The following is a 12,601-nucleotide window of genomic DNA, read 5'->3' as shown; positions in this document are numbered from 1 at the left end:
TAATTCTACACAAACGTTAGATGTTGCCATGGTTTAATTGCACATAACATGTAAACATTCAAAGCACAGGGAGGAAATAGTATGTGAACCTTTGGACTTAATAACTAGTTGACCCTCCTTTGGTAGCAATAACCTCAACCGAACGTTTCCTGTAGTTGCAGATCCGACCTGCACAACGATCGGGAGTAATTTTGGACCACTCCTCTTCACAAAACTGTTTCAGTGTAGCAATATTCTTGGGATGTCTGGTGTGAATCGCTCTCTTAAGGTCATGCCACAGCATTTCAATCAGGTTGAGGTCAGGACTCTGACTGGGCCACTCCAGAAGGCGTATTCTGTGCTGTTTCAGCCATTGTTTTGTTGAATTACTTGTATGCTTTGGGTCATTGTCCTGTTGCATCACCCATCCTCTGTGGAGCTTCAGTTGGAGGACAGATGGTCGTACGTTTTCCTGCAAAATGTCTTGATAAACTCTGGAATTCATTTTCCCATCAATGACAACAATCCGTCCAGGCCCTGAGGCAGCAAAGCAGCCCCAAACCATGATGTTCCATCCGCCATGTTTTACAGTGGGGATGAGGTTTTGATGTTGGTGTGCTGTGCCTTTTTTTCTCCACACATAGTATTGTGTGTTCTTCCCAAACAACTCAATCTTGTTTTCATCTGTCCACAGTATATTTTGCCAGTAGTGCTGTGGAACATCCAGGTGCTCTTTTGCAAACTTCAAACGTGCTGCAATATTCTTTTTGGACAGCAATGGCTTCCTCCGTGGTGTCCTCCCATGTACTCCATTCTTGTTTAATGTTTTCCTTATTGTAGATGTGTCAACAAAAATGTCAGCATGTGCCAGAAATTTCTGTAGGTCTTTAAGCTGACACTCTGGGATTCTTCTTTACCTCATGCAGCATTCTGCGCTGTGCTCTTGCAGTCATTTTTACAGGACGACCACGCCTAGGGAGAGTAGCAACAGTGCTAAACTTTCTCCATTTGTAGACAGTCTGTCTTACCGCGGACACATGAACATCAAGGCTTTTGGAGATACTTTTGTAACCCTTTCCAGCTTCATGCAAGTCAACAATTCTTGATCATAGGTCTTCTGAGAGCTCTTTTCTGCGAGGCATGGTTCACATCAGACAGTGCTTCTTGAAACCAGTAAACCCAAAACAGGTGTGTTTTTTAAGGGCAGGACAGCTGTCAGCAACACATTCAATATCATCACACTGATTGGAGTCAAGGTTGGCTCACTCCTGGCTCCAATTAGCTCTGGAAGAAGTCATTAAGCTAGGGCCTCACATACTTTTTCCTCCCTGCACTGTGAATGTTTACATGTTATGTGCAAATAAACCATGGCGACATCTAATGTTTGTGTAGTATTATGTTCAGCAGACTGTGTTCTTCTATTGTTGTGACTTAGATGATGTTCAGAGCACATTTTATGCCCAATTCATGCAAAACGCCACGTAATCCCAAGGGGTTCACATACTTTTTCTTGCAACCGTATGCTGCGTGCATGTTTTTAGCTCCCCGTTGCATTAATACTTTTATCAACATTAAACCTCAATTGCCATATAGTTTCCCAAATAAATAACACATTGAGGCTGACTTGTAAGTTAGAGACATCCTTTAAGGACATTCCATACAGAGCTTTGTGTCATCTACAAACACTGAAACTATACTTTTAATCCCAAACTCTATCAGTTATAAATACGTTACATAGTAAAGGTCCCAACACGGAAACTTGGGGTACACCACTAATAACCAGTGAATCATTACTATTCTCTGAATCCAGTCTTAATGTGTGAAAGGGCAACAATCTCTGACATATTATAGAAAAGGCAGGAACTTGACCATTGATAGTGCTGGAAGCCAAACTCTAACCAGACCCAGCTGCAAGAAGGATAGGGAGCGTTCCATGGAAAAACTGATGTGTTGGAATCCTGAAGACTCACACCAAATCAAGGATGTTTTTAATGCTTGATAACAGACCTTGCAGGAAAAAGATTTCCTAGCATCATATGAATTACAGACAAAGATGTCCCTGTAACAGCCACACTGTTAACACCAGTGACCGTGTAGCATTATGGCAAGTCAGTTCTTGGAACAGAAGATCCTGACCATCTGGCTGTGCGCATGAAGTGTCTGCCCAGAATCCTACCAGTCCAGAGCAATAAGAATTACCAATATGCCTATTTCTCAATTAAGCAAAGCATGTGAGGAAGAGGTTCCAGGAGAAATAGGCATATCAATTTAGGGTGTACTGATCCCACAATGCCACCAAAGCATCCACTGCTTCTGCTAGACAATCCCTGTACCTGAAAACAAACTGTCAATTTTGTAGTTGAACCTGGAAGCCAATAGGTAGGTCCACATCCAGTTTCCCCAACTTGCAACATGGACCCTGGAAGACCTGCAAATGAAGGGACCACTACCACAGATCCAGGTGCTGCTGGCTAAAGGAAGTCTGTCTGCCAATTTTCTACACCTAGCTGTACATAGCTGACAAGGCTGAAATGGTTTTAACCTCCCTAGCGGTCTGATTATGTCAATATTTCTGTGCTCAAAGTGGTACCTTGTTTTCAATGGAAATACTTTTTTTATTGTAGGCCTGTAATTCTTAGGAATAACTCACTGAAATCTGTCCAAACAAGAGTCTAGTAAACATCCCGGGTATGTTAAAATTTGAAACACGAAATCATAAATTATAATATAATAATCATAAAAAATAATAACATAATAAATTTAATTCAATAATATAATCAAAGCAGAAACACTGAAATTTGAAATAGAGCGCCAAGTTCGCACATCATTGAGCTCAGCCGAAAAATAGCTTTCAGTGTCTGATGACGAATTTCCCCACAAATCATTATCACTCAATTCTTCAAGTGGTTCTAATTTATGGTCGCTGTTCTCTAGCTGGTCTAAAACCGCTTTTGACCTAAAGGGACGCTTTTTGGACACCATGGATGTTTCTCAGTTTCCAGGCAGAAAGAACAGTAAAAATGCAGGCAGGGCACAGGACAAAGCATTAGGGACAAAATGTACTGTAAGTGAAATGGTTTGATACAGTAATGTTATACTATGAGATTTTAGTGTATTTAGTGAATGTCACATTTTAACATTTTTGAATTTCCCATCGGTTCCGTCCCCCGTATGTCCCGACGCTCGCAGGGAACGGAACCCGGAAGACAGATGCCGGCATTGGCCAGCGGAGATGGCTAGGGACACTGCAGGGGGGACAGAGTGGGAGCGCAGGACAAGGTAAGTGCTGGAGGGAATCCCTGAGCAACACTGCAGGGTAATCCCGAGTGTAGCTCAGGGTTACTGCTTTTGGCACTGAAAGTTAACCGCGAGCTACACTCGGGAATACCGCACGGGAGGTTAACCAAGGCAAAATCCGCTCTACTTCTTTTTGTATAGGGAGACTTCGGATTCCTCTGTAAATGTCAATGTATACCACCCCTATTGTGTTATCCAACTAGATTCAGGTCAAAAGACCCTGCAGTCAGAATGGTCCAACACTGTAGACACAAACTGGCCAAACTGCCAGAATTTCCAAAATGCTGATTGGGAGACAAAACAACCAAGTCCCCTGCCCTGACAGGTTGTCCAGCACGACTCCCCAGCCCGACAGACTGACATCCGTCACAAGGATCCTTCAAAAGATGAGAATGAAGAACTTTCCCAACTCCAGAGCCAGATTCCCGAGCCACCAAACTATGTAAAACCAGATTCCCAGCAGAACAACAGATCTATCAGTCCAGAGATTGGATTGACTTGTCCCATGAGCAAAGAATGCTGCATTGCAGAAGTTGGGAGTAAACCAGGGCAAATTAACATTTCTGGAAGGGAGCTACCAACAGGCCCTGGACTTTCCAGTCCAGGAATTGTACAACTAGCTTCTTTTGTATGCGAGTTTGACCCTGAGATCAGATAGTCTGAAGTTTCTCTTGTGAAAGGAACACTTGTCGCCTGGGCTTTGTCTACGACACACACACATATGCTGAGTCTGTTCCAGCACCAAACACCAAAGGTTTATGATCCACCTGAATCACTGTAAGATCTAGATACTGGTAGACACTTTGACCTTCTGTAAAAGTAAGTCAGCAAGAGCTCTGTTGACAAAATATCCAACAATAGGGATGCCCCAAGAGCGCAGCATTGCGAATATCAGGGCCAGCACCTTATTGAAGGCAGACAAGAGGCCAAAACGACAAAGTCATGAACTGGTGGAGTCCCACAGCAAAGCATAGGAATGGCTGATGCTCTGGACAGATGGGGACATAAAGGTAAGGATCCTTGATGTTCAAAGAAGCCAGAAAGATTCTCTGGTAAAAGAGAGGTGATGACAGATTTAGTGGAATCAGCAGAATTTCTGGACCTACTTAAAGACATGCAGAGCTTTAAAACCCAACACAGAGCAGATGCCCCCTTTTTGGTTTTGCTGTGAACAGGTTGGAGTAAAACACCTGAAACCTATCATAGAAACCTTGATCCATAAGACCCAACAGACTTATAAGTAGATCTACTCATTTGTATGATAACAGGGCAGGTGCTGAAATTCCAGTTTGTAACCTGAAACCTCCTGCACACAAGCATCTAGGGATGCAAACTGTTCAAGTATCCACAAAGGTTAACAAATGTCCCCTCACTCTAGAAAGGAGAGATGCACCTTTATTCCAAATAAGACTTGTCTAAGGATTTGGCAGACTGAGTGGCAGTCCTTGCAGGTGAACTGGGAGCCAAGCTTAAAGGATCTCAATGTAGAGGTTGATGGAGTGAAGAAATTAAAGAGTCCTTACCTAACAGAGAGGAAGAAGACTTTGCAGTTTATCCCTTGGGCTTCTTCCACTGAAGTAGCATGCTTTATAATATTATTGATGTGGTCCCAAGAGTTGCTATCCCTTGGAGGCCATGCAGATCAGTTTTTTTTTCCATGTGGGAAATGAGAAAAAAGACTTCCAGCAAACAGTCACAGCTTTAATGCTAAAGCCATCTGCTCCACCTGTTCAAGAAACAAGGGATTAACCACAGCAGCAGTTAGATCTATTTTAAAGGATTTTGATCAATCCGACATGGTTTAACAAAGTATAGTCACAGTCAGGTTCAGGTGAAGGGTAGGAAAGAAAATGGAGCTCTAGAAAGAGCATACAATTGCTTATCAGGTGGGTCCTTGAAGACAGGCACGTCCTCTCCTGGAATATAGCATCTTGTTAAGCTGGGACACAGCTGGATCCATAGTAGGAGTGTACCACTTCTGTACAAAATCCCCACCAAAACTGATACAAGGCTAATAAGTGCTCGGAGGAGCAAATAACTTACCCGTGTGCTTCCAATCTCCATTAGAGAAATAGATGGAAAAGCAGGTGCAAAGGGAAAGTCTTTGTGGTCTTAGGAGTTTTAAATGCCTTAAAACTGGAGACAACACTGATAAAAGCAACCAGCGGACCCCCTAGAGTGGTGTGCACTGCATCAATAAGAGCTGAAACAGTTTCCTTTAATTTGCAATAGCAATAGATTGAGTGAGACTTCAGAGACAGGGCATGCTCTAAGGCAATGCCAGCAGCTTTAAACCTAGAAAGCATTCTGCAGCTTACTTTTTACTAGAATGGAGTCTGGAAAGCATCCCACATAGAACCCAATACCAAAAGGTTACTCTTAGCTTATCCCTGCAACATCCAGTCCATCTGACACACTACTCCAAAAACCAACCTGAGGACAACCATTTTGTATACCTGCAAAGAGAAAGCACCAGCAGTGATGTAGAGAAACATTTTGATTTAAAAAAAAAAAAAAAAGTCAAAGAAGACAGTAGTGCTAGCAAAAAATAGGTTAGCCTTTCATACAGCAGATCTGAAGATGATGTCCACCCTCCGAGGACACTAGCAAATAAAATTGGTAGCAGGAGGGGGATTTCCTGGTCTGGTCTACAGTTTAGTTTGTCAGTGGTCTGTCCCCCTGTAGGCGACCTGAGGGTTTAAGAGTTCCTGTGTCCCTCAATGGATGAAAAAAACAAATCTCCATATAATTACTCTTCCCTTCTAACATTACTTCAGAACCCTTTCTGTTCATGTTAGGTGCCCTAAGCAGTAGTACTATATTTTCTGCCAAAAGGAAAAAGACAGAGGTGGCAAGCAGGTGGCTCTGCCGGGTCACTGATCCTCACCTTCAGAAGAGACATTTGGGATGATTTACTAAAGGAGCTGAGAATCTGCATTTAAAAATTGTGAATATTACCTTCAATTCCTATTCACTCTGAATATCATATCCAGCTGCTTTTCATATGATTGAATAAGTGAAGTGAACAGCTAGAAAATGTTTGGGTGAATAAATCATCCTCAACGCCTAAGCAGCAATTTTTATAACTGACACGAGATCTAATGTGAAATTACAAGAAGAAAAAATAGTTTTTAGCTTTGCATACTTTCACTTAAGTGATTAAAAGAAGACACTTTACATTAAAAGTGGAGTTCCACCCACGAGTGGAAGCACTGCTTGTTTGCCTCCTGCCCCTCTCCACTGCCATATTTGACACCTTTTGGGGGGGAGATACCCGCTTTTGACAGGTACCCACTCACACTTCTGGTTCACTTTGCCATGTAAAAGCGAGCTGGAAGTTTGACCCTCCTCCTTCCTCCCGCAGTCTCCCGGTAACCTTCGTAGGTCCAAGAAGACTGCCGGACCATTCAGAATGCGTAGCATGACTCGCGCATGCACAGTGGGCTCCCGGTTGTGAAGCCGCAAGCTGTCACAGCCTGGTACCTACAGTTGTGATGCCAGCGCCAGGGAGAGGAGAGAAGGGATGGCACAGGTGAGCAAATCGCTGGACCCTGGGACAGGTAAGTGCGTGTTTATTAAAAGTCAGCAGCTACAGTTTTTGCAGCTGCAGACTTTTAATAAACACAAAATGGCTGGAACTCCACTTTACGGTCTGCTTTTGCCTTCATTGTAGGGACTGCATGGAACTCCATTTTAAAACATTGTGATTCATAACTCAAATAGTGGATTAAACCAATTTTTTTTTTCAGAACCGAATGCATGAATCCCTTCATTTGTTCAACAGCATTTGCAATCACAAGTTCTTTGCTGCAACTTCAATAGTCCTTTTCCTGAACAAGAAGGATCTTTTTGAGCAGAAGATCAAAAAAGTTCATTTAAGTATCTGCTTCCCGGATTATGATGGTAGGAGATTATTGCACATAATAGACAAATTCTGTTCACTTGCAATATAAATATGAATACTTTGTAACTCAATTATTACTTTCTCATAGGTAATAACTCATATGAAGATGCAGGAAATTATATTAAACTACAGTTTCTTGATTTAAACATGCGGAAAGATGTCAAGGAGGTCTATGGTCACATGACCTGTGCCACAGACACTCAAAACGTTAAATTTGTGTTCGATGCGGTAACTGATATCATCATCAAAGAGACACTGAAAGATTGTGGACTGTTTTAAAGTGCATGGCAAACAAATCCTTGATTCATTTTACAAAGACCTTATTTTTACACTTCCAGCTTATGTTCCTTCCCTGAAAGGTCTGGAACAACAAGGTTAAGGAGGGGAGAAGGGTGTTTTTCAGTCGCAGTCTTTTTTGAGATTTTTGAGTAAGTGCTGACATTAATATATTTAATATCTGGTAGTTGAAAGGTTTCCCTATAGACAGGCAAGATGTTACTCCTAGCAACACTACATCGCCTAGATGATAAATTATTGTAGTTATTTCCTGTGTTCATAGTGCATTGACATATTATACAGCACTTTACTAACTACTTACAAACACTGACATCAGGCCATGGTTGCCAAGAAGAGACGACAGTGTAAAGTCCCTCCACCTAGATTATTACACAGAAACACTACTGCAGCAGTTGATTAGACACCAATTAGCCCTACTAGCTTTTTTTGTAGTTGTGGTAGAAACCCACAAACAAATAAAAAAGCAATTCAACTCTATATAGATATAGTTCAGATATAGTCAAATCCAGCACCGTAGGGTTGCAAAGCAACTACTTACCAATTAATCACTTATGGGGCTGATCATTACATTATTAAATATCCTTTCTCAGGCAGGTCATATTGACTGACTAAAGAACACCTGCTCTTACCACAAGAAACAAATTGGACCTTTTTTAGGGGATTCTTCTGATTTTTATTAGCAGAAATCATGATAAGCTAATGTAGCCTAAGCAAAGACAAATTTCAAATAATTCTCTAATCGCCCTGCAGTTTTGCAGAGATGTGTACAGCGTTTTGAAGCTGAGCTCCAGGCAAAGAAATACTCAGAATCAATACATATGTGAAAGCTTTGTTATCTAGCGAAGGATGTGTGATGCTGCCCATCCAATCCTGTGGTTTACATTGCCTTGCTAAAGACTAGTAACCTTACTTTTCTATACTGCAGTCAAGCATTACAGCTAGGCTACTTCCAGGCACCCAGACTATGACTGGATGACAAAGACGCAAAAGTAGACTAATGAGGTCATCCCTCTGGTTACTCTACCCTCTTCTGTCAGCATTTTCCTTGCCTGCACATCTATAAACAAGAGATGCTTGTTGGCTCAGAGTAACAACCTTCTTCTAAAGAGTTCTTTAGTACTGGTGTAACGTCAAATTCCTATAGTTACACTATATGCATCTAAAATACACAGGATTGATTTTTAATATCATAACTGTATCCATTATTTTTGTTTATATTTGCCTGGAGTTCATCTTTAATTTACATTTGCAGCCTAACTGAAGTTTCACAATCTCCATTCCTCTACGGCACATTCTGCCTGTTACGGTTTGTAAGGCTTTCCAACAGAACAAACCACTCTAGGGATAGGCAGCACACTCGCTGAGTGATAGAAATCTCTAAGGTCTTATTTGCAACTATCTGTAGGTGTAGAGGGTTTTTTTTTTTTTTCCTATCGTTGGGCAGATGTGTTCTCACTCATCATGGACACACGTTTCCAATATGTTGAATTTATCCATTTTCATTCTTGGGCCTCAAAAAACTGACACGTATTTTTCAAAATGCACTGCAGCGCTGAGATGAGAACACTGTTTATATTGGGGAACTTGGACTCATGCATTTTAGCACATTGTAAAGCATATAAATACAAGTGTAAGGGAGGAGCGATTGCTCATTTTAGGACAGCAATGGGTCACCGTCTTAAAAATATTTTTGCAGTGTAGGTCTTCATCAGGTTCCTCAAACTAACAAATCTAGATGAGATAAGCCACTGTTGCTTTGTAAATATGTCACACTCTTCTAAAATCATATGTAAAGTAAGATGCAAAATGCAAGGTAGAAGAGACAAAATAAAAGAACAGCAACATTTTTATTCAGGGTTGGGTGCTTGTCAAGTAATCTAAATGCTGTAGAAGACTAATAAAGAAAGATGAAAATACAGATTGCATGTCTTACCAATTTAATACTGTATACAAATAAGTGCAAAGCAACAGAAGAGTGTGTGTGTATATCTGTCATACGAAACAAAAAATGCAGTATAAAAACGTTGAATGTCAGATGTGTACAGTGTAGGTAGCACAAGCTGGTCTGTACACAGGAGATATTAAAGGCAAACCTTAAACACTGACTTGAAGCTTTGGCACCAGAGGAGTAGGAGGACATTTCGTAAAGAGGACTCGGTAATGAACATGGCAGTTAGGTGCATTGTCAGCTGACAAAGTAAACCTATCATTAGATAAATATTGTGACTGCCATTGCTGACTTCTTGTTGAAAATGCTAGCTGACTGTGAAAACCCCGACCCTTAGTTTTGAGGCAGTGAAAAACAAGATGACCGATGTCACGATAAATGAGAAACTTATTGCTTTCTTGACGGAATCAAAATTTACTCAAGTCTGGCAACCCTGGATCTCCTGTTATCAGCCACTGTCTTTCAACCAGTCACTTTTATCCACCCAACGTTGCAAGAGCTTGTGTCCACTGGGATTCCCTGACCCTCCTTCCCTCCCTTTCACTTCATTTCCGATTTACTTCCTTTCCCTTTTTAATACTCTGCATTCCTCAGCATTTTCTGGCCTTAGGTCTTCCAATTTTCTTGCTTCCTTTCCCCCTTGCATGGTTATGATGCTGTATTTGTTCTTTACAACTGCCTTTGCTAGGAATGGTTTATTCTCCTTAAAAAATATGCAAATCAGTAGTCATAGAAAAGTCGGAAGTCCTTAACTGTATGTTTGTTCATGGTCATATACTTAAAATACTGAAAGCAAGAGGGGCAGCATGGCAGCCAAGCATAGAGCCTTTTTAAAAGGTAAGGTCAGCAATGGCAGCCTCCTTGTTTCCATCAGGGCAAAGCAAATAATTGGGAAAAACAAATATAAAGATTACCGAATCCTGAATAATAGGCACAAGGACCCAGAATGTGCTGTAGTACATAGCTTCCACAATTGAAAGCCAAACATTCCCTAAAAAATAGGCATCTTCGGCTTCCTGCATGTTGGCTTTACTCTCCTGAAGTGCACCCAGACACCTAGGTCACGTTACAATACTATTGCTGTCTGGCTTCCTTGGTCACGGCTTGACCCTCCTCGTCTGCTTCAAGTCCACGACTACTGGACTCCGTGATGATAGTGAACACTACTACTGGCCTCAGTAGTAGTGCTACTAACAAAGTGCTGCTGACCTTAGCTACTAATTAGTAGCAAAGTGGAGGATATGAGGAGGCAGTTACCTACAGGTAGATCGTCAAAAATTGCATTACAGAGTGGCCGTGGTTTAAGGGTCCCAGGCAATCTGCAAGGATGTGAAGCAAGAATTGGAAGAGCCATAGAAACATATTAATCAAGAAAAGTAAGGCTTTTTAACTTTTTGGCACAAACTCACCCTAAAAAAATGAAAATACATTTTATAGTAAGACTCCTTGTCAAGTAGTTATAGACAACCTTATCTAATTGAATGGAGAGAACATTTGCATCCGGTAAAGTAGTTACAGCAGGACATTCAACATTCAGCTGAAGAGTGGTTTATACATAAAATAGCACAAAATGGTTAGATTTGGTGAGGCTAAGGAAGATTGACCTCCACCTCTCTCAACAATGAAAGGTACATACATCTTATTTTAAAAAAAAAAAAAAAAGGTTCTTGAAGGAACAGTTATATTAAACACTGGGAATGTTAAGTGTCGCAAAAAAGAAATATAGCATTACATGCTTTAGAAAGTCAATGTCCCAAAGGTCACTGTCGGATAACACTGCTGTTTCTTCAAATAAAGAACTTAAGAAGGGTCCTCTTGCTCACAATATGCATAAGTCACGTCTTTTCCATTGTATGCAGTTCTTGAGATATTGAGAGACTGGAAATGTTAAAACAACATTGCGTGGATCACATAGCCAGGTCATTGGGACTCACATCAGGACATCTGCATATACAATAAGATGTGGTGGTGGGTTCTCTGGAAGGTCAGGAATGACTTGTGCATAGGGTGACACCACCCCCTGTAAACCAGGCGCCCAAAGCAGTCAACTCTACCTACAAGCTGGACAGAAACAAGAAGAGAAAACATCACAATTTCAATAAGATGATTAAATTGAATGCTCCTAACTTTATAAGCAACTCACTAAGTGGGGGTTGAAAAGCTGGGTAAGTATACGGAGTTCATATATTGCACCAATTCATCTAATGTTCTAGTTCAAGTAGTACCAGGTCACAATAACTATTTTTGTGTCTTCAATAGAGCTTTAAATCTGTTGATCTGTGAAACATGCACAACATTCAATCCTTTTTAATCATTCCAGATTAAAAGAAACATATAGTGAACACATATTCAAGCTTTCATTGCTGATCTCTCTTCCTGAAAATGTTAATTGCCTGGCTGTTCTACAATGGCTCAGTGCTTTAAGCGCTAAATCAGCAGTTTTTAATCTGCAAGCTTGTTCCAGGTTGGTGACTTAGAAGCCTGGTTGGCTCAAGTTTTAATACTTTCAGCTATGGCAGTCACTGACAGCAGAACACAATAGCACAGCGGGAGGAATTCAATCATTAGATGTGGTGGTTGCATCAGTTTTCTTTTCTTTGGCATTTCCCACTGTTTTCACCTGATGATCTGGCCAATAACACACCTGTATTAGTGAGACACCACTGTGGACGAATAAGTTAGGACACAGCATTGTCAGTCTGGGGGGAACGGTAGTGTTAAATGTATTAGCAGATTTGAATACAAATAACAAACTTAAGACAAACTCCAGCTCACACTTTATATTCAGTTACAGCAAAAGAATTTTTTTTTTCTTTTTGGTATAAAGGTTTTACATGAATAAATAAAAAGTAACAAATGTACAGCACCACTTAAATATTATAACTGTGTAAATAATAATCTATTCCATAAATGTGTACCAAGTATAGTTAAACTCAGTCCATGTAACATCAAAACCGGTGAGCAACTTGAAAGAAACACCACCTTTGACAGAAGTGCAAACTCTTCATGCAATGTGTTCAGAAGTCAGCCACCATCTCGTGAATTTAAAATTCAATAGAAACGTTGGCTGTCATTACAACAGCAAAAACACCCACGTGTCATCGCCATAAGCAACCAAAGTCAATGAATTGCTGCCAGTAGTTATATCAGCATCTGCCTTGTGGTAGGACCAGGGC

The 12,601-nt window shown here is 40.9% G+C and overlaps 2 protein-coding genes across 2 annotated transcripts in view; one reads left to right on the top strand and one right to left on the bottom strand.

The window, feature by feature from the left end:
* Window positions 1-9,395, top strand: part of GNAT2 (G protein subunit alpha transducin 2) — a 96,899-nt gene extending 87,504 nt beyond the window's left edge. Inside the window, exons 7-8 of the mRNA XM_089681189.1 lie at window positions 7,026-7,179; window positions 7,269-9,395. Of these exons, the coding sequence (XP_089537315.1) occupies window positions 7,026-7,179; window positions 7,269-7,459 (345 nt within the window). The 3' untranslated portion in view covers window positions 7,460-9,395. The remainder of the gene's footprint in view (window positions 1-7,025; window positions 7,180-7,268) is intronic.
* GNAI3 (G protein subunit alpha i3) overlaps window positions 9,306-12,601 on the bottom strand; it is a 79,052-nt gene continuing 75,756 nt past the window's right edge. Inside the window, exon 9 of the mRNA XM_089681188.1 lies at window positions 9,306-11,486. The gene's annotated coding sequence lies outside the window, so the exon portion shown is untranslated. The remainder of the gene's footprint in view (window positions 11,487-12,601) is intronic.

The sequence above is a fragment of the Staurois parvus genome, unplaced genomic scaffold (assembly GCF_062004578.1).
Source record: "Staurois parvus isolate SC_StPar_1 unplaced genomic scaffold, SC_StPar_1.0 ptg000261l, whole genome shotgun sequence".
NCBI lineage: Eukaryota > Metazoa > Chordata > Amphibia > Anura > Ranidae > Staurois > Staurois parvus.
Note: the sequence above shows the minus strand (reverse complement) of the source record. Positions and strands in the feature narration are given on the sequence as shown.